The sequence below is a fragment of the Phalaenopsis equestris genome, unplaced genomic scaffold (assembly GCF_001263595.1).
Source record: "Phalaenopsis equestris unplaced genomic scaffold, ASM126359v1 Scaffold000873, whole genome shotgun sequence".
Lineage (NCBI taxonomy): Eukaryota > Viridiplantae > Streptophyta > Magnoliopsida > Asparagales > Orchidaceae > Phalaenopsis > Phalaenopsis equestris.
This window is the reverse complement of record NW_018165313.1, coordinates 1,580,371-1,601,856: the sequence shown is the minus strand read 5'-3', so window position 1 is coordinate 1,601,856 and position 21,486 is coordinate 1,580,371. Positions and strand designations below refer to the sequence as shown.

Below are 21,486 nucleotides of genomic sequence, written 5' to 3'. Positions count from 1 at the left end.
TCAGAAAGTCTCTAAGAGTGGTTTAATGACTTGGATCTAAACTTGATTTGACTCTGTTATGGTATGACTCATATACCATATAGGGACATACGCTGAAATGAAGCAGAGCGGAAGAATCTGTCAAAATCGGGAAGTTGCGCTACGTGGGGTGGGGGTGTGGGGGCAACGCCCCGCGGTACGAAGTACGGTACATGGGTAATGTTGTAATTATATATTGTACTTAGAGTTTACTCCTGAGGTTATAAATAGATATGTTAGTAACCCCCAGAGGTATCTTCTATTATGTAATCACATTTTCTGAATATTGAAAGGAACTCGCCGCTCTGCTCCCGAGGACGTAGACATCTTTGTCGAACCTCGTTAAATTTCTATCTGTTCTTCTGGATTTTTGTTAATTCATGTTTTTCTTCGCCCTAATTTCTCAACAAATGGTATTAGAGCTAGGTTCTAGGGCAGAAGAGAAGAAATTTTATCAGCACAGGAACGAAGATAATTTGACAGAGGAAGGCTGCTGGTAGGTATCCAGAAGTTCCGAAGCTTTGGCCCCGACAAAGTTCGTCGAGGAGTTTCAGTTTGGAATCGCGGTTTGCGGTCTGCGCAAGCTTTGCAGAGAAGGCAGCGCGAAGCATTCGGGCTTTGAATCGCCATAGACGAGAGGCGCAAAGCGGTTCGCGGGAGACTCTGACCACAGGAGAATGTTCTGATCTGGCGCAACATGTTAATGATTTCAATCAAATAATCACATATTTATCTCGGCTTGATGTGACTACAGAGAATGAAGACCGAGCAATGATTTTGTTGTGTTCATTTCCCTCTTCCTATGAAGACATGGTGACTACTCTAACATATGGGAAAGAAACTATCAAAGTTGATGAGATCACTGCAGCATTGTTGGCTCACAACCAGTGGAAGCAGAATGCAGGAGAAAGCTCTCATGACGACAATTTATATGTTAAGGGTAAGCGGGATAGTGGAAGGAAGAAAGAAAATGAGGGTTCTAGAAGGCGAAATTTCAGATCCAAGTTCAAAGACAAAAAGACAATTCATTGCTACAATTGCAAGGAGCCAGGTCATATGAAGAGAGATTGCCCAAAGCTGACTGGGGAAAAAGGTGATGCATCATCGAAGTCTGTAAATGTGGTGAAGAGTGACAATTCAAATTGCAGTGATGGTGATATGCTTTCAGTTTCATCAACTCAATTCACAGATGCATGAATTCTTGATTCAGGGTGTTCTTATCACATAACACCCAACAGGGAGTGGTTTACTTCATACAGGTCAACTAATTCTGGCTCAGTTTATCTAGGTGATGATAGATGGTACAATATTTTTGGTATTGGATAAGTCAGAATTAAGATGTAAGATGACATAGTTAAAATATTGTGTGATGTCAGACATATTCCAGATCTAAAGAAGTATTTGATTTCCTTGGGCACTTTACATAGAAATGGTTTCATTCATAAGACGGATGAGGATAGGGAAACCATCATAATTGTTAAGGGTGCACTGGTTGTGATGAAAGGAAAGTTAACTGCATGTAATATCTACAAACTGTTGGGGAGTACAGTTGTAGGTGGAGTTAATTCTGTAGGACATGGAATTATTTTTGGCTGTCAGCAGAATAATTTTTTAGTTGTGAGATACGTTGATTCTGACTATGCTGGTGATTTGAATGTCAGAAGGTCTACAACTGGGTATGTGTTTGCAATTGGTAGAAGACCTATATGTTGAAAATCAACAATTCGGTCTATTGTGACATTATCTACAACTGAAGCTGAGTACATTGCAGTAGCTGAAGCTGTAAAAGAAGCCTTATGGCTTGCTGGGCTAGCAAAGAAACTGGGTGTTGAGCAAGGTGGAGTTCAGTTGCATTGTGACAGTCAGAGTGCTATTTATTTGGCTAAGAACCAGGTGTACCATGCGAGAACCAAGCACATTGATGTCAGGTATCACAAGATCAGAGAATTGATTGCTTCTGGTGAGATACTGTTGCAGAAGGTTCATACTGATGAGAATTGCAGCTGATATGTTGACTATGTTGACCAAACCAGTTACTATCAGCAAGTTCTTGCATTGCTTAGACTTGTTAAATGTTTGCAGTTGCTAGAGAAGCATGGTGGCCCAACCCACAGTGGTACAGGTGTAACTCCCAGGTATCTTTTCTCCTAAGGGGCTTTTTATTCACCAAGGTGGAGATTTGTTATCGTATGACTCATATACCATATAGGGACAAACACTGGAATGAAGTGAAGAGAAGCGGAGCAGAAGAATCTATCAAAATCAGGAAGTTGAGTTATGTTGGTTGGGAGTGAGGGGGCAACGCCCTACGGTACGGTACAAGGGTAATGTTGTAATTACATATTGTACTTAGGGTTTACTCTTTGAGTTATAAATAGACATGTTAGTAACCCCAGGAGGTATCATCTATTCTGTAATCTCTTTTTTTCTTAATATTGAAAAGAACTCGTCGCTCTGCTCCCGAGAACGTAGACATCTTTGCAGACATCTTTGCCGAATAGACATCTTTGCCGAATCTCGTTAAATCTCTGTGTGTTCTTATGGATTTGTGTCGATTCTTGTTTTTCTTCACCCTAATTTCTCAACAGGCTCATATTCGAGCTAGTCATTTTGTTTATAAGTTTGCTGAAATCTAAGCTTTATATGACATTTTAGCAAGGTTTGAACCTTTTTTGTTTAAAAGATTGGTTACAGATCCATATCATACCTCGAGATTTGTGCCTAATGTAGAAATTTGTCGATGTCCTATCAAGATTAAGTATCAAACTTTGGATTAAATATGTAAATACATAAAAATTGTGTGTTGCCTGTGTAAATTTCTCAAATTTTATTCTGTAAAAAAAAAAATCTAGCCGAATTGCTTCTAAAGTGCAAATTCTGAGTTTCTTTTTCCTAGAAATATCATAGACTACAACCATTAAATAAAAACAAAATTATATAGTTTTTTCTATGCTAGTTGTTATAAATAAGGGACATTTAGATACACATCACACAATTCTTATATATTTATATACTAAATACAAAACTTTTAATTTTTTAGATGCATAAATTATTTATAAATTAAAATCTCAGATTACATATTATTTAAATATAATAGAAATCACAAATACCAATCTTTTTAAGTTCCTCTTTAACAAGAATTAAAATGTGACTGTCGTTGATCACCGCCAACCACCATCGACCACTATCGCTGAACGCAGCCAATCGCTATCGGTTGCCGCCAATCGACATTATAACTTGAAAAACCTAGTAATCATCTCACTTCTATGAGACAAGTGATTGCAACTGTAATCTTCTTTTTATAGTGGAACTCTTCAATTGGGTCAGTCCCGATGATTTTCCCTTTCTGGATTTTCCACATAAGAACTTCGGGTGTCATTATTAGTTACTTTCTCTTCTTTAACTGTGTGATGAACCTTCGTACCACGCTAAAACGATAATCTCCTACTATATTGTTGTGAATTTTCTAGCACTCATCAACATCCAAACCAATATTTTTTTCAAATAAATACTTAGAGAATGGGTTGTCGTGGCAAGAAATTCTAAATGGAAGGTGTTTCTTGCCAATCAAAACATGAATATAAAATAAATATGAAAATGATGTATATATGACAAGTGGGCATAAAGAAACAAGACAGGAGGTGTAAACGCGAAAGATATCACATTCATGAGAAATTTATATCAATTAAAGGTTCATTTACGTCATAACACCCAATTCTTATGTATTTACATATCTACCGCATGTACTTTGCTTTTGACATTTATACCACCCAAATCTTTCATATTACTCAAAAAATAAGACCTTTTTTTATATATGTAGTAAAACGCAAAGATTGACGTGAGATGTAAATATGTGTGAATTGAGTGATGTGTATGTAAATCTTTTTTTTATATATAAAACCCTTGACTTGGCTGATTAATATACACATAGCTAAAACTGATTCCTCCAAAAAGGCCATTGTTTTGTAGTTTTCATACAGCTGGTTGTCCTTATTTACAGCCAAGTTGCCTAAGGGCCAATGAATATATATATATATATATATATATATATATATATATTAAAAGAGTGGTATTTGAGAATACCACTCCCCATATGTGTTGTCTCTCCCCGTAGAGGTCGAGCCTGGTTTAGAGAGCCTGAACCTGGGCAGAGGAGTCTTACGACTGACAAAACAGCTACCTACCAACTTGTCACCCAATGGTGCATATATATATGTATACATACATACATACAATTTAGAATTTAACAAATCAAAATTATGTATTTTACAGGGATTTCTTTTAAGAAATAAGAGATTTTTGTCATTTCTAATATTTGGTTAGAATCAAATCATAATATTGTTTATGATGAATCTGTAATCTCTTCGAATATTTATTTATTTCTATTAACAAAAGTTGAAGATTAATTGAAATCAGATGGCTTCTAATTTTTAAAATTTTATTAATTAAATGATCCTATCATGGCATGCCACTATCATTGACATATCCCACCTTGCTCATCTTCATTGGCACAACCAACCCTAATGTCATCATCTATGACCTCACTATCCTTTGCATCAACCATATAATGTAAATTAAAAATATTAAAATTTAATAGCATAAATTAACTTTTTTGGGCCATGATATAAATATCGTCCAAATTCTCTTAGGCCCCTCAAATTATTGTTCTAAGTACGTATGTGTTCGCATTCTATTAATAAACTCACGAGTTAAGACAATACTTGTCTGCATCTCTCCATTAATTTAATGTCCTCTCCTCATCAGTCTCTTCTCCGTACTTTTGCCGATATAATAACATGAGTCCTGACACAATTTTTATATATTTTCATATTTAAGCGCTATTAGTGTAAATATGAAAGCTCAAGCGTGAGATATGTAAATACATAAGAACTATGTGTTATATATGTAAATGACCCACATAATTAAGAAAAGAAACATTTTCATACATGTTGTTAAATTCATATGAATTTACATGACTAACATTTACATTTTCTTTTTTACATTTTTTAATATTCACATCTTTTATATCATGAAAAACTATCACTATCACTTATTTTAAAAGTGAAATGCATGCTCATATGCATAAGAAATATTGATATAGATATAAAATATTAGGTTTTAAATATGTAAATACATAGGAATTGTATGGAATGTATGCAAATATTCCTAAATAATATCTATTCCAAGCATATAATTAATCATAAGAATATCATAAATTTCTCATAATCTTCCTATGTAAACTCAAAGGTTGTTATATATCATATATAATATAGATAATTTACAACTAATCTTCTGCCAAAGTATAGAAATGTAAGAAAATTTAAGGTTTATGGCATATGAGGAAGAGGGAGATAATTTGGTTTAATTTATTTTGATGTCCCCTAATTCAAAACAAACATTTTAGTCTAACGTGAAAGGTAGTCAAAAATAGAAAATCAATAAAAGTTATGGTCAAATAGTATATACATGTTTGTGCACTGTGTTAAGAAGATACTAATAATCAAGTGATCAAATTATAGGCACAATGATATTGAACTCACCCGAACAAAACTAAAATGTATTTTTATTTCGTGTGTGTGTTTATATATATGGGTGTACATATAAAAATAAGTAAGCACGAATTTCAAAGTAGATGAACGACTAGTGAAGAAGATGGGATGATTGACTTAGTATTCGATGATCATTTTTTTGGCTGAATATCAGCAAGAGAAACGTCTTGTTCGAACGATTGACAGAAGGCACCACAAAAAGTCCCCACAAGGTGGTAATCAACCTTCAGGACAATTAACAAGGAGCACTCTTTCGAACTAGAAATTGATCAGGTCAAGGCTTATGAAACAATCGATAACTCTCATAGATTGAACCAGTCTCTGGTTTTATTATATGCGAATAACTTTGTAATTACCAAAAAGTCCTCCTTGAAAGTTAATGATGAGGGAGCTAATATGTACTTTTGTAATGCTGAGACCTATGTCTATAAATAGGAGTTCATGTCATGAATAAATGTCACTCTTTTTTTACTGTTCTCTACTGTGTTTTCTCTCTCTCCCTAATCACATTCTAGCAGAACATTTTATTCCTTAGGTGTGTTTCTCAAACACAGTTGAACTCAACAATGGGTATTTACTCTTACGTACCACCATATTCTTAAATTTTGTATTTTACCTATATATCACCCAAATATTTCATATCACATAAAAAATATAACCAGTTTTAATTTAAAAAAAATGTGAAATACTCATTTTCTTGCACGCGTAAAACGACATGCATGCAAAAATTGAAGTTTAAGTGTCAGGTATGTAAACACATATGATATGAATGTCATACATCAAAATCTATTTAACGAAGCTACCAAACAAGTCCTGAGCAAACCAACAATAAAATGTGTCTTCTAATTCGGGACAACAGTGTGATCGGATCAAGTAGTTCACAAGTAGGATTACATTTGACCTCGAAAATGGCTCGTGAGCCGATTTATGGGAGCTAATGAGTCAAATTTGTGCTAACTCCAACTATAAAAAAAAATATCTCACTTATCTATATAGAATAATAATAATAATATAATTATTATTTATTATATTATTGTAACGGTCGTTTGCTTTTATATCTTTGATAAGACTGAGATGTTGTATGATAACATATTAAAGTAGGGTCTAACATAAAAGGATGGCGATATTTTTGATGTACATAAGTGAGATATTTATGATATAGATAAGTGAGATATATATTTTTATAAATGGGGTGGTTATTGACTTTATGAAAAGAAAGATGATATTTTTGAATTTATTAATGTTTTAGGTGCTGTAAAAAAAAATAAAAAAAAAATAAAATAGGGGAAAGGGCTTTCTCTTCCCACGGGTTAGCCTCCTCCTCCCTCACTCACTTTTTGTCCATATTAGCATCAATGCTAGAAGAATTTGGGCATAACCCACAGATAATATAAGTCCCTACGTCATAAAATGATTCAATAATGATATTCACCAAATGACCAAAGTAATGATAATTTGTATCATTTTAATATTTTTTTTAATTTATGCCTAAAAATATATTTCTTTTTTAAAAAGTGGATTTTACAATTTTAAAGCATTTTAGTTATCTCATACCTAAATTTTAATTCTTACATTCAAAGTATATTATCTAAGAAAAAATATAATTCACATTTTCATACATTTTTTTAAATATAAAAAAATAGGTTTAATTTGCAAAATAATTAAATGCATATGTAAATTTCGGTTTTAAGAAATGTAATGAGATTGTCTAATATGAAACTAATGAAAGTTTAGGGGTGAGATATGTAAATGATGCTGAGTGATTGTGCTCGAATCCCCTGATCTCATGCCGATTCCTGCTTCTTTGCCCTAAATTACAAGAAAAAATTGTGTATATAAGACAAACGCAGTACGTCAGAAAGGTTATTCAGAGAGTATTGGGAGTTAAATTCGCGTTATACCCCTTTAACCTATCTGTAATATAAAAATATATGAAAACATAAGCTTTTTCGAATACCAAAGCCGCAAAGTTTTATCACCATGCTCTTTGTTTTTGGCGCATTGTATGATATTTGACAAATAAACTCACAATGATTTTCCCATTAATCCTTATTGTAAAGGGCAGCAGTTCATTCACTATGTTGATCTGCGATGGAATGGACATCGATTTGTAAATGTATTCGCCATTGGCGAACTCTGGAGGGACTATTATTCTAGGGTTGAAATTTTCTGTGCACAATGTGGCGCGAAAGGAGAAGGAAATGTTGGTTAAAAGTATTGAAGGATGTGAGGAAAGAGGAGAAGTTTGGAAAGAAGTTAGGGTTTTTTGGGAGCTTATTTGGGCCTTTATGAGTTGGAGCGATTCGTGTTGCTGTATCTCACTTCGGTAAGTTTGGAAATCTCCGATTGTTAACATTTTGTGACTTATATTTTTTTTCTTTTTGATGCAGTATTTGCCATCTTCTTATAATCTAGCATGGATAGATGTAAATTTATTTTTTCTTATGATGTTATTCTATCACTGTAGACATATATTGCCTGAATCGAATAAATCCTTGCCTGTTTTATTCGTGCTTTTTATGGTTTTGTGTTTTGATCGCTTGTGTTATTTGCACTTACTTGAGTTTCTCCATATTCTCTTCCTGAAATATCTGAAATCAGTGTCTTATCTCCATGTTCATGGACCTTGCATCACTCTCCAATCATTCCTACCACAAGTTCTTAAACTTTTCAAGTGGGGCATTCTCATGCATGCCACCTAATTCCTATTTATTTACATTACATATCTAACCTTATTTACATATCTAACCCCTAAACTTTAATTTTTACATTTACACCACCCAAATCTTTCTTATCACAACAAATGCACCGCCATTTTAACATCCAAAATGTAAAACACGCGTTTTCATGCATGAGTAAGGAGGCATGCATGTAAAAATTGAAGCTTTGGTGTATGATATATAAATACATAATAATTGTGTGGCATGTATGCAAATCTTCCTATGATGTAATAGGAGCAAGGACCAATTGACTGTTTTCGTGGGGCACCACTTGCAAATGGTTAGGCACACATCTAATAAAAATGCGCAAGTTGGTGAGAGACAACCATTTGATATTTAAACGTGTGGTGCTGTCTTTACTAATTGATTTTGATATCCTCAATCACACAAGTGATTTCCACATCGATTATCATTTTCATTTAAATTGGACATCTTTGTTAAGCTAAAAAGAGTATACGCTATACAGTAAGGATACAACTAAGAGCCATTACATGCTTTGTTTACTACTTACACAAACTCAACTGGACGTCCATATTGCATTCCATTTGATGCAAAGTAATATTGGGTTTTAATAATCTTTATGTATTACAAGGAGAAGCAATTTGTCATATTGGGTGTGTGTGTGTTTTTTGTGCCTATAATCAAGTTATATCTGTATTTCAAGTAGTCATCATTCATGAATCCTCGTGTTTTAGCATTCCACAACAAAATTGAATTATAGGGCTAGAAATTTACTATTTGGCTACAATTTGGGTTTTCTCTTTTATCAAAATAATTCAAAATATTATTCGGGGGAAGCTATTCTCATGATTGCATGTACAATCAATCGTCTTTCTTAAAGTATTTTGGGATTTAAAGCACCAACGGAAAAACTATTTACATTCTATTATGATATTAGAACTACAAATAATTTCATTCCTAGAATTTTTGGATCCACCGCTTTTATTAAATTTTCTTTATCGTGATATGGGGAAGTTAGATACTCAGAGTGGTACAAGTGCTATCATTTACTCACCAAAATTTTTTTCTTCTCTTCAGATCTCACTTTTGCAAAACAAACATCATATCTTCAAGGGAGCCATTGCCATCAATTGAATATAATAACAAATGTGTTTTTTCTTTGATTCATCCTCGTTAACATCATCCCTGTTAGTTTCATTTGTTCTTGATCATCTATCTTATTTTCTTGAACCTATTGTGTCAGCCAATGTGTCAATTGAATCATTCCAAAATGGGCCACCACTTCATGATGATTTCAAATTTGATCATATTTACTCTAGCTGTATAGTTCTTGATTCGAGTCCAGAGCAAGTTTAAGATTTGCAAGCCATTTATGGAATTAATATAAGTGTAGTTCCAAATACTACTCAACAGTTAACACATGATTATAACATTCCCATCACTATAGGAAAGGCACAAGCGAATGATTAATTACCCTTTATATTCTCTAGTTCTCACTTTCATATAAGACTTGTTTAGACAGGTTAAATACAATTCATATTCCAAATGCAATAGCAAAGCATTATTTGATGAGAAATGGAGAGATGCTATGATAAAAGAAAAGCAGACATTAGAGAAGAACAAAATATAGAAGGTCTTTGATTTACCATTGAAAATGAAAATTTGGGATGCAAATTGATTTTCACATTGAGGCACAAGTCGATGACTATTTGGAAAGATATAAGGCTAAGCTTGTGGCCAGGGGGAATACATAAACTTACAAAATTTATGATTTGGAGGCATTCACTCTAATGGCTAAAATGAACACAATCAGAGTTTCATTATCACTACTCGCCAATTTTCATTGTATTTGCATTAATTTGGATAGGGAGACGTACATAGAGATTTCATTTCAATTCAAAAAGGGATATGAGAAGTAATAAAGTTTATAAGTTGAACATATCATTTATGCTCTAAAGCAATTTCAAAGGGTTTGACAACTTTTCTAATGTGATGCTTGGTAGTAGATTTAGATAGAGTTAGATTTCAGACACTCTTTATCCAACACTCAAAATGATTGGGAGTAATAAGGCTTTTGGTGTATGTTAATTACATAAACATGGCGTAGAACAATGAAAAGGGGAAGTATACTGATAGGAATCGAGACAAACTTTCACAGAGATTAGGGCAGAAATAATATATTTTGTTCTGACGATATCAAATCAAAACAATATAATTACAATTACATAATAATAAACACTTACATTTCGAGAAGTAGACGATCTCTCCCCAAACCTTAAACCTAAAACTTGAGACATAATCTCATAGCATACTTACGTATAAGCATAATAAGTCATACTTATACCAAATAATAATAACAAATAAAAGACTAAATTGTCTTTGGGCGCTAGTCTGACATCACTCTCCTTTTGAAAAGACACATTGGTCTCAAGGTAGAATTAAAAAAAATTTCATTGGATCAAATCGTGTGGTTCCCACATAAACTGACCTGAGTTTGACTTTTGTCGTCAATACTTGATTGAAATAAGTGACAGGTCGTTGACACTGTATGAGGACCGTGCCTAATCCATAGCCTAAAACATCCGTCTCTACAATGAAAAGTTGGTTGAGATCCGGTATCACCAACGCGGGTACACTCGTCACGACCTTCTTTAACTTCTCAAAATTCTTGGTCACTGTTTTCTCTCATTGAAAGTTATCCTTCTTTAATTTCTCTGTCAAAGACCGCACAATAGAATTATAAATCTTTACGAAGTTCCAATAAGTATCCTGCAAGTCCCAGAAATCTTCTCAACCCTTTATAGGACTTAGGTAGTGACCACTCTAACATAGCCACCACCTTCGATGGATCTCCTGCACTAATGTTTTGCAAACTAGGGTCACCGCAAAGCACTACTATATTATTTTCCTCTTGAAACTCCATGGTCAAAAGTTTCCAATTTATTTTAGTTTCCCACAAGGATTGCAATCATTTCATACCAAATATCATGTTAGTACTCCCTAAATCCAAGGGAAGAAGGTCCTTCATCACCTCAATGCTCTGCAGTGTCAAAATTCGCCATTTACAAACTCTCCTGCTCTTCTCTACATGCATGTTCCCATCATGACTCCAAAACACTGTGTCAACCATCTCAAGCCTCAATTGCTTCATTACTTGAGTAGAGATGAAGCTTTGGGTGGCCCCAATATCTACCAACACAACTACGTCCTGTTCTCCATTCTATCTCTGAAGTTTCATAGTGTCGTTCGGTGTTAACTCCTCTTTTTAATTTAATGTGACTTTTGCGAAGTGAGGTGCTCCTACTCCTTTATCACAACCTTCTATTTTTTGCATTCCCTGCCTCTTTATCACACACTGTGAGAATTTGTAATTTTTAATCCTTGCAACGGTGTTCTTGGGCAAACTTTTTATCACACTGAAAATATAACATTTTGATTTGCTTCTTCTGAATTATGCCTCTGTAAGATGTTTGAGTGTTGTCCTCTGTTGTGACCGATTATTCCTTTCATGTGGAGTCTCCTTCTGGATTCTATTGTTTGAGCTTTTAGTATCGTCGTGGTTGTAGTAGTTTGATATGGCGCTCTACTTGTGATGCTCCTATTACCCTGCTCCATCTCATTTTTATCTTCAACCAATTGCACTAATTTCATAATTTTCCCCAATACTCGCGATCTTAGCAAATAAAGTGTTGCTCGAATTTCTTGCTTCAACCCTTTCATGAAGTTTCATTCTAACACCTCTTTGGATATCCCTCTTAAATGGTCGGATAACATCTCAATTTTCTCCCTATAATCCTATGCTAATGCAAAAAACAACTCGTGTAAGGCTCATTTCCGTGTGGTTTTGAAACGCTCCAACAATTGGTCCTTGAAATTTTTGCATGATCTAATTTGTTGGTGTTGTTCTCTCCATTGATATGATGTTAAAGCCTTTCCTTCCACCATCAATTTTTTTTCCTCCATGAGCCCATTAGCCATAAAGTATCTCTCAATGTGATAAACCCAACAATATGCATTCTTTCCTTCAAAGTCAGACGTCTTCAACTTCCTCATGCGTTAGTCTCATTCCCAATTTCCTTGACCAAAGTTCCTTCCATCCATAAAATAGGGTTTGGTACCCTTCCTCGAACCATATTAATTTCTCTTATTCCATAAGTTTGGCTCACCTTATACTCAGTTTGCTCATGCCCATATGCACCTGAACCTCCTTTCGCCTTAAAGGCTACTACAACAAATGATATTGGTGATGTTCTTTCAAATAGATCTTTTCAACCCAAAATTGCATGCCATCCCATTCCGCATGCTGACGTTCACCCAGCTATCCGGGTTTCGCATTATTATTTTTAAGTGTTGTCGTTTGTCGAAACACCTTGAAACGGTGTAATGAAGAGGTTCGGTCGCAGGAGGTGTATATGATTCCAACGTTGTAGCCCCCTTCCTCAATGGTTTCAGGTAGGAGTGGAGCAGAGAGAAGGGAGTTTTGGGTCTCTGTGCACTGTGATCCCGCTATAGGCTTCCTAGCTCGTGATTCCACAAATGTTGTACCCCGCAATCCCTAATTCCACAGAGCTTGTTTGCCGTGAGGATTCTAGTAGGTCCAAAGAAGGTTAATTCATTAAGTTCAATTTTCTGCAAAGGCAAGGATATGAAGTGCAAATTAGCAAAATGATAGAGACTTTGCAAGCGCCAAGTTAAAATCCCAAAATGCAGAAGACGTAGAAAGAAGAAAATACTTGAGGTTAAATGCAAGAGAATATTTTAACCTCAGTACAAAAAGAGATGAGGAAGAAATGAACAAATTTAACTAAATTTTTTAAAAGGAGCAGGAAGGAAAGGTAACTCTATACTTAAGTCCATAAAATTCATTCTCTTCTAACCACATATATCAAAAGATGATAATTCTTAGGAATATTTTCTTTTAATTTTCCTTCAAACATTTAAATAAATTGTGATTAGCATTCAAATACTGATTTATTTATTAAATAGCTTATCTTATATTATTAGATAAGATATTCTACTTATTGCTAACTAATTTAGTTTTCTAAGTTCACATTATTTTGTCTTTAAATGGTCTTTAAATTTTCTAATTGGAACCAATCAATGAATTCATTTTCCCTTCAACTTAATAGGCTTCCCCTCTCTTCGCCATACTCGTTGGAATATTGTGCTTTCAGAAACCCAATGTTTTAGATTGCATTAATTCAGTGAAGAATTGAGACTGGTATTTATTGTTAGTTCTCTGAGAATTCAACATCTATTATGCTAAAACTTGAGAGAAGCTGTTGGACTACAAAGGAGGACTTTTAAGGCTTTTATGATTCATGATGCTAATTAAAAATAAATCTTTTGTGAAGTTGGGTTTTAAGTGAAGTTGGGTTTTAAGTTTCATTCTACATCTCACTCAATGTCCTTTGGGCCAAAGCACAGTTAGTATTTCGTTGGCCATCAATTATCGTTTGATTAAGATTGCCAAAATTCTATCTAAAAACTATTGTATTGTGATATCTTGATTGATTCAAAATCGTATAATCACATAAACACGCAAAATCAAGTGCATACACATTATGTTTTGACATTCTTAAAATCTTGCTAAGGTATGGTTTGATGTAGGATAGTTAATTGTTCTGTAGTTTAAATTCAATTTACAATGAGATGCACTAAACACACATAAAAAAGATTAATTTCTGCCTATTTTAATGTTAAGAAAACCAAGCACCTTTTTCATTTCAAAAGACAATCTAATAATTTTCAAGATTTGAATTTTCATAAGAAAAAGATTGAAGGAGCTATGAAAAAAATTGATACATATCATGCTTAATAAAATATCAATCATGCACACAAAATAATGATTAAAAAATTAATTCAAAAATAATTATAGAAATCATCTACAGGGAGCACCATGCCTTACACAAGTTTGTGGAGATTGCCTCAGGAAGTAGTAGTCCACTCCTGTGAAGCACTCAAAAAATGCATATTGAACAGGCTCATGCACATTGATTGAGAAAAATCAGAATATTATTTCAATACTCAATGTCCAATCATTTTTGCATGTCTCATGGGCCTATTTTGGCCTATAAATCACCTCAAATAAATCCTCAAAAGTTTTCAAGATGTATTCAAGTGAGGTAGGTTTCAATTCACATTATTCATGAATTCCAACAATCAAAGTCGTTTAAGTTTAATTTCTTGTTTATTAAGCTTCGTTTCCATTTTATATAAGGAACTGACAAAAATAAGTAAACAAACAATGCGGAAATTTGGGTTCAGAAGCACGGCATGAATATAACAATTGCTAGGAGTGAAGAACGGTAGCTGAACTATAACAGTTATTGGGTATGGAAGGCGATAGTGGGATTTAGCAATTACCAAGTATTAAAGGCAGTACCGGTATTGAGCCGACAATAATAGGTAGTAAGAAATAGAGCTAGACGCTACCGGTAAGCAAAGTCGACAAAAACAAATAGTGGGAAACAAAAGTGGAAGAAGATAATAATTTTTTTACGCTAGCGTTTAAGGACAATTTAGTCTTTTGTGTGTTTAAGGACAATTCGTACTTTTGTTATTTATTATTGTTCCGTATAAATAGGATAATATATTAAGGGTGAGGGTTAGACATGAAATTTTTGTCTTAAGACTTAGGGTTAGTATTTGAGAGGGATTTCTTACATCTCGAATTGTAGGATTTGGGAGAGATTGCTTATCTCTCAAATTGCAGGTTCTTATCTTTTATGTATTCGTGTGAGTTATAGGTGGTGTTGTATTGATTTGATTTTATATTATCAAAATAAAATATTTTTTTGCCCCAAATTTCTATGAAAAAGTTGATTTAGTTTGTATCAAGTGGTGTCAAAGCTCAAGATATTTAGAAACAAACAAAGTATCGAGGTGTACAAACACGAGATCACAATACAGTCACAATTTTTCCTGGTTGGGAAGCCAACTAAGAGATCGTGGGGTAGAGATATGTGATACGGTTACGAAACAACCACAATGAAGTGAACGATTTTGGCATAAAGGAGTTTCATGCCGCTAGTGACCGAAACCCATGATTGGGATTTGTGGCGTACAAGAATTTTGATTGCGAGTCGCCAACAAGGCGTCCAAAGTCTTGTGTAAGCTTACAAAAATTCCAAACCTCGCAATTTCAATGAAAAGGAGTTTTGAAATTGATGATCAAAATAATAAATGCTTTGGAGGAGAAATTGAAGAAAGAGATGAGCCAAATCGTATCTGAAATGGAAAAGCGTTTCTCGTCCCTGGAGGGGCAGTTCTCGCCCATGGAGAGGAGATTCACGACCCTGGAAGAAATGAAGAGGATTGTAGAGTTTCACTCAAAATCGCCTCAACCCGCTGCGGGATCAAGTGACGTCTAGGACTATAGATGAACCAATGCACTCAATGAACAACTTGAACTCAACTCGATTAAGGCTCGATCATGTTTGTTCCAATTAGTAAATAAACAAGCTTGGAAAAAGCTCGAAGCTTGAACAAACTGGACGTGAGCATAGTCGAATTTGTTCGTTTATGTTCACGAACAAACTCGTTTGGCGTTCAACAAGTAACTTATTAAATACTCGATATTAAGCTCAATAATAACTCGTATTATATATATGATATATTTTTTAAATAAAATTTAATTATAGATTTAATAGTAATATATTATTATATCAATAATATTTTTAGTTTAATTATTAATTATATATTTATTTTATTAATAAGTGAATGATAATTTAAAATGAGTTATTTACGGTTAAAAGAGAGTGTCATAAAAGACTTTCTTGTAGAATTTTCATTTGAATATAATAAGTTCATTTTTTATGACTATTTCACTGCAAATACTAACAACATTAATGTGGATTGTCTTTTTGCTATTATTTTTTTTTATTAATATGATTAAATAAATGATCATCCCTATAACTTTTAGGATCAATTTAGTTCTCCTACTTACAAAACTTAAACTAGTGTAGTCCTATCAATAAGAATTATATAGCTAAATAGTAAAATTTAAATAATTTAGAGTTTATAATTAACAAATTAGTAGCTGCAATTAGAATTGTAAAATTATTTATTAAATTTTTTACCTGAAAATCTTGATTCTAGTTTAAATACTCGTTCACTTGTCATAAACAAAGCAAGTACAAATCAAGTTCATACATTGAAAAGTTAAACAAATCAAACTTGAATAATGTATGAAAACTCGACAAAAGCTCAAGTCGAGCATGAACAACTTATAAGTATCCCAAGCCAAGTCCGAACAATGATATACTCGGCTCGGTTTGACTTGATTACAACCCTAGTGAAGATATCTTGAGCTGATGCAAAGGGTAGAAATTAGAAGGATTGGCGTGACATTAGGGCAGTGTCGCTACCTTAGGCAGATCTAGAGTCTTGGGATTGAGCGAAGGAATTAGGAGGAGCAGACTCAACCATGCAATAATCTTGAGACGAGGGGTTTCTCTCATCAGTGTGCGCCTTAATCGCTACCTCCAAGTATAGAGGATGAGACCGAGAGATTGATTAGAGAGATGGAGACCGAGATCATACAGTTTAGTTTGAGCGCCTTTATCCAAACCAGCCTTGTTGGTGAAGAAGGATGTGAGTTGGTATGGTGTCTCTGTGTGGATTATCAGACAGTGAATAAAGAAATAGTAGTTGATAAATTTTTAATTCCGGTGATCGATGAACTACTAGATGAGTTGTTTGGGGCTGCGGTGTTCTCCAGGATTAACTTGAAGTCAGGGTACCAATAAATTAGGATGCGACCAAATGATATACAAAGATGACATTTCAAACTGATGTGGGTCAGTATGAATTTTTGATTAAATGGAAATGATCACTGGCTGATGACGCTTTGGGAGATCCATACCACTTGATCCAGGAACAGTTTTTTTTCTCACATTGAGGAGGTGTCTTTTTGGGAATAGAGTATTGTCACATCGACTCCTAAGGACAATTTAGCATTTTATGTGCTTAAGGATAATTTAGTCTTTTGTTATTTATTATTGTGTAATATAAATAATGCTAATATATTTAGTGTGTGGGTTATGCATGAGATTATTATCTTGAGTTTTAGGGTTAGGATTTGGGAGAGATTTTCTACCTCTCTAATTGTAGTATTTGGGAGAGATGGCCTACATCTCGAATTGTAGGTGGTTATCTTTTAAATATTCATGTGAGTTGTTGGTGTTGTATTGCTTTGATTTGATATCGACAAAATAAAAAAAAATATTTTTTTGCCCTAATTGTCTATGGAAAAATCGATTTGGTTCGTATCAAATTTATTACAAGAAGATAAAAATTAGTATAAGAAGATTTTGGAAATTAATTTTTGAGGGAATGGAAAGATGGAAGAATCAATGATATTGGTGGAAGTTCATAAAATAAGGCCCTTGTATGTAATGAATTTTACCAAAATTTTCAATTCATAAGTATTGTTTTTCTTTGTTGTAAAATTATATATGATTCTATGTTTCATGTGGTTAATTTCTTAAAAGTTTATGAAGGAAGTTTTTCAGGATTCACTACCTTTATTAATTATTTGATTTGAATTCCACATCCCTCATACTCAAATCACTAATAGATACATAATTGCTATAGTCAACCGTTAGCTTTTAGGCTTCTCTTCATGCTAATAAGAGAAGTTATGCAAATCATACAAATAATTTTAAATAAATAATAAAAATACTACAATGTCAATATGCATCCTATGGGATACTAATGATGGTTTATAACTTAGTCGCACTTGATGGTATGATAAAGAAAATCGAAAATATTCGAGTCATATAATTATAACATCCTTATATGGACATACAACCTCAAAAAAACTTAAAATAATAGCTTAATTATCAGCCATAATAATTTATATACTTTGAGATTTGTCTAAACATAGGAGATTTTAAAGTTTAAATTTCTCGAGGTAATCATGACATATATCCTTTAAATTTTTGTGTAAAAGCTAGGGTGTCTCCTTGAAGCGACCGCTGTATGACTTGAATATAGTGAAAAGTGTGCAAGTGCTGTTACACTGACGCTAGGGTGTAATGTCAAGTAACTAAATATTCTCACATAACGGACGGGTGCCAGTAAAAAGTTAGTCCATGAAACTAACATTGCGATAGAATCTTAGAATATAGATACTCTCGCAGGTAAATTAATAGAATTAGTTGATATTATGGTGCATATGAAGATAAATATTTTACGTATTCAAAAGATTAAAGAGGTTGGAGAAAAGACTAAGGAGATTAATAGCTTAGGTTTTAAATGATATTCAGGTAGGAGCCTCACTAGAAATGGTGTATGTGTAATTATAGATAAGAGTTTGAAAGATAATGTTGTAAAAATTAATAGAATTAAAGATAAAATTATAATCTTAAAGGTTGTTGTTGATACTAAGACTTTTAATATCATAAATGTTTATGCTCCTTAAGTAAGTTTAGATATAAGTTCAAATGAAAAATTCTGGGGGCAGCGGATACACGGGATGCATGCTACGACCCGCGTTCCGCGCCGATACAATTAAACAACGATGTTTCTGAAAACGCACGCTAAACGCACAAAACAAACACCAATGTGGCGTTTTGAAAACGCCCAAGCCGCAAATAAACTGCCCCAAACGGACCCTAAGTCATAGATGTTTAAAATGCTTCAATTTAGTCTCAGACTATTAAAACTTGCTCCAAATTGGTCTTAAATCATATTTTGTTAAATTTAACAGTGACTTGCATGAATTGAAGGTATTTTCGTCTTTTATGCAATTATTCAAAATTTATGTGATTTTTGTATAAAATTATTTATTTTTTTGAAATGTTTTAATTTTTATTTTGTATTAATATATCTCTTCACAAGAATCATTACTTTTTTTTTTCAGATGGAAAATTTTAAAATAATCAATAATTGTGTCATAAGGGCTCACTCAATCTGAAATTATATGAATTGATTTCAATTGAATTTTTTATTTTAATATTATTTATTAGAGTATGTTTTGAAATAGTTAAAATTAACTTGAAAAACTAATGAATGAATTTATTGTGTTTAAAATATTATGTATGTAAATGATAATATTATGTGATTAATGACAAACCACATCTATTTTTACACAAATATTTTTTAGAATATATATATATATATATATATATATATTAATTTTCAGAATTCAGTGGAATTGTTTAATTGATATGAAAATAGGGTATAAATAACTCCTACATGAATCCTAGAATAGAAAATACAAGAAATAAGAAATAACAAAAGAAAATGAAATACATAACATCTTTATCTCCAATTAATTAATTCATAATAATTATTTGGAAATAAATGAAACAATATAAAATAAGAAAGAAAATAAATCCTGTCAAAGGGAATAAATCTAAAATAGGAAATGAAATACATCCAATCCAAGGAAATAAATTTAATTTCATAACTTCTGATCAGAATAAATTATTTCCTAATATAGCTTCTAACACCCATCTCAAGTTGAAACTTGGTTGGTAATCATGTTTAATTTGGATTTGAAAATGCCAAATAATGGGGAAGGAAGATTCTTCGTGATGTAGAACTTGAAGTTTTCATCTTGTACTTGGTAATCAACCCCAAGTGTATTTAGGGATATTTTTAGTTGGCTGCGGTTGTCTTTGACAGTAGTTTCCGTAGTATTTGTAGGTAGTTGGAAGGCTTCTATAGTTAATGCTGCAGGGAAGTAGAGAACCTACGGAAAAAGCTAACTTTTAGTTGACAGTTGTTGTCTTTAATTGTAGTTTTTGTAATTGAAAAGCTCTGAAGTCTTGTTAACCGGAAGCAGCTATAGTGTTGGAAGTGATCGCATCTTTAGTCAGCCTCCTCGCAACTTCATTAGGGTACCGCATTACCATCACAAGGCAAACATAGTGGTGTACATAATAATCTCTGACGCTACCAAGCCTTCTTTTGCCACTCCTCTTAGTTGCCCCAAATCCTCCGCTACCCATAATAACAACACTGATCCCATGCCTCTCTACCTCAAGGTAGAGCTTCACTTTAATTTCATGATCCTTTACAGTATAGATCTTGAAGGGGATATGAGACTCTACAAGCGTCTGGGCAAGATGTTGTGCTTTGGTGATAGTGAAGGCGTCAAAATCTTCCTCGAGTTCCTATTGTGACCACTCAAAGTCAACCTCTTCAGTGGCGGCCTCTGAAATGGAGAGATTTATCGATCCTCAGTCAGCATCATCAATAACTAAAGTGGAGTGAACATGAAGGAGGATGACGACATCACCAGGTCAAAGATAGTTTGAGATAACCTAATTTGCAGCGTAGGCGCTCTCAAATCTACAACGATCACAATCCGATGATGAGAACTAGCCGTGGGGCTCGCGTTGCTGCGGACGAGAAGAAGAGTCGCAGTGATGATGGTTGAATCATTTGTGTTGCAGCGGCTGATGCAAAGGTTGCAGGGAAACAAAAAAACAACAGAAACCTGCTTAAAAACAGAAGGGAAGTCTGTAGTAGCCAGTAGGAAGGTTCAACGAGAGAAGCCGATAGGAAAATTGCAGCTGTGGGAGTTTCCAGCTAATGACGGGAGAGCGATCAATGAATCTAGCGGCCGAACCTTGTGGGTACGGCAGTTTCTAGAGGGAAGTAGGGGCCTAAGGTTGGAAAAAACAACAATAGGTTGCCTGCAGGAGGTTTCGACGACTAAGGTCTGCAGGGAGAGGAAGTTTCCGATGACTAGAGCTTGTAGTTGGGAATTCCAGCGGGGATTGGGGGGGGAGGCTGCAAGAGGAAATTCTGACATCAGGGCTTTCAAGGAGAGGGAGTTTCCGACATTAAAATTGAAAAGTGGAGGCAGAGGAAGGGTCTGTTGCACTGCAAAGATTGTCGGCGGTAGGGAATAGAGTTTCCAACGGTACGAGACTCTAAGGTTTGTTTCAAGGCTCTGATATCATGTTAATTTTTCAAAATTCAATGAAATTGCTTTATGGATATGAAAAGGAGGTGTAAATACCCTCTAACATGAATCCTAGAGTAGGAGTGACAAGAAAAAAGAAATAACAAAAAAAGGAAGATATAACACCTATCTCCAATTAATCAATTCATAATAATTACTTGGAGATAAAGGAAACAACATAAAATAGAAAAAACCTAAAATAAGAAAGGAAATAAATCCAACCTAAGGGAATAAATCTAAAATAGGAAAGGAAATAAATATGATTTTAATAACTTCTAACATGCATAAATTATTATATATATATATATGTGAAGCT

The 21,486-nt window shown here is 33.8% G+C and overlaps 1 protein-coding gene across 1 annotated transcript in view; it reads left to right on the top strand.

The window, feature by feature from the left end:
* Positions 1 to 7,537: 7,537 nt before the first annotated feature.
* The window catches only part of LOC110032032 (transcription factor TCP13-like), a 45,261-nt gene continuing 31,312 nt past the window's right edge, over positions 7,538 to 21,486 (top strand). Inside the window, exon 1 of the mRNA XM_020735535.1 lies at positions 7,538 to 7,893. Within this exon, the coding sequence (XP_020591194.1) occupies positions 7,682 to 7,893 (212 nt within the window). The 5' untranslated portion in view covers positions 7,538 to 7,681. The remainder of the gene's footprint in view (positions 7,894 to 21,486) is intronic.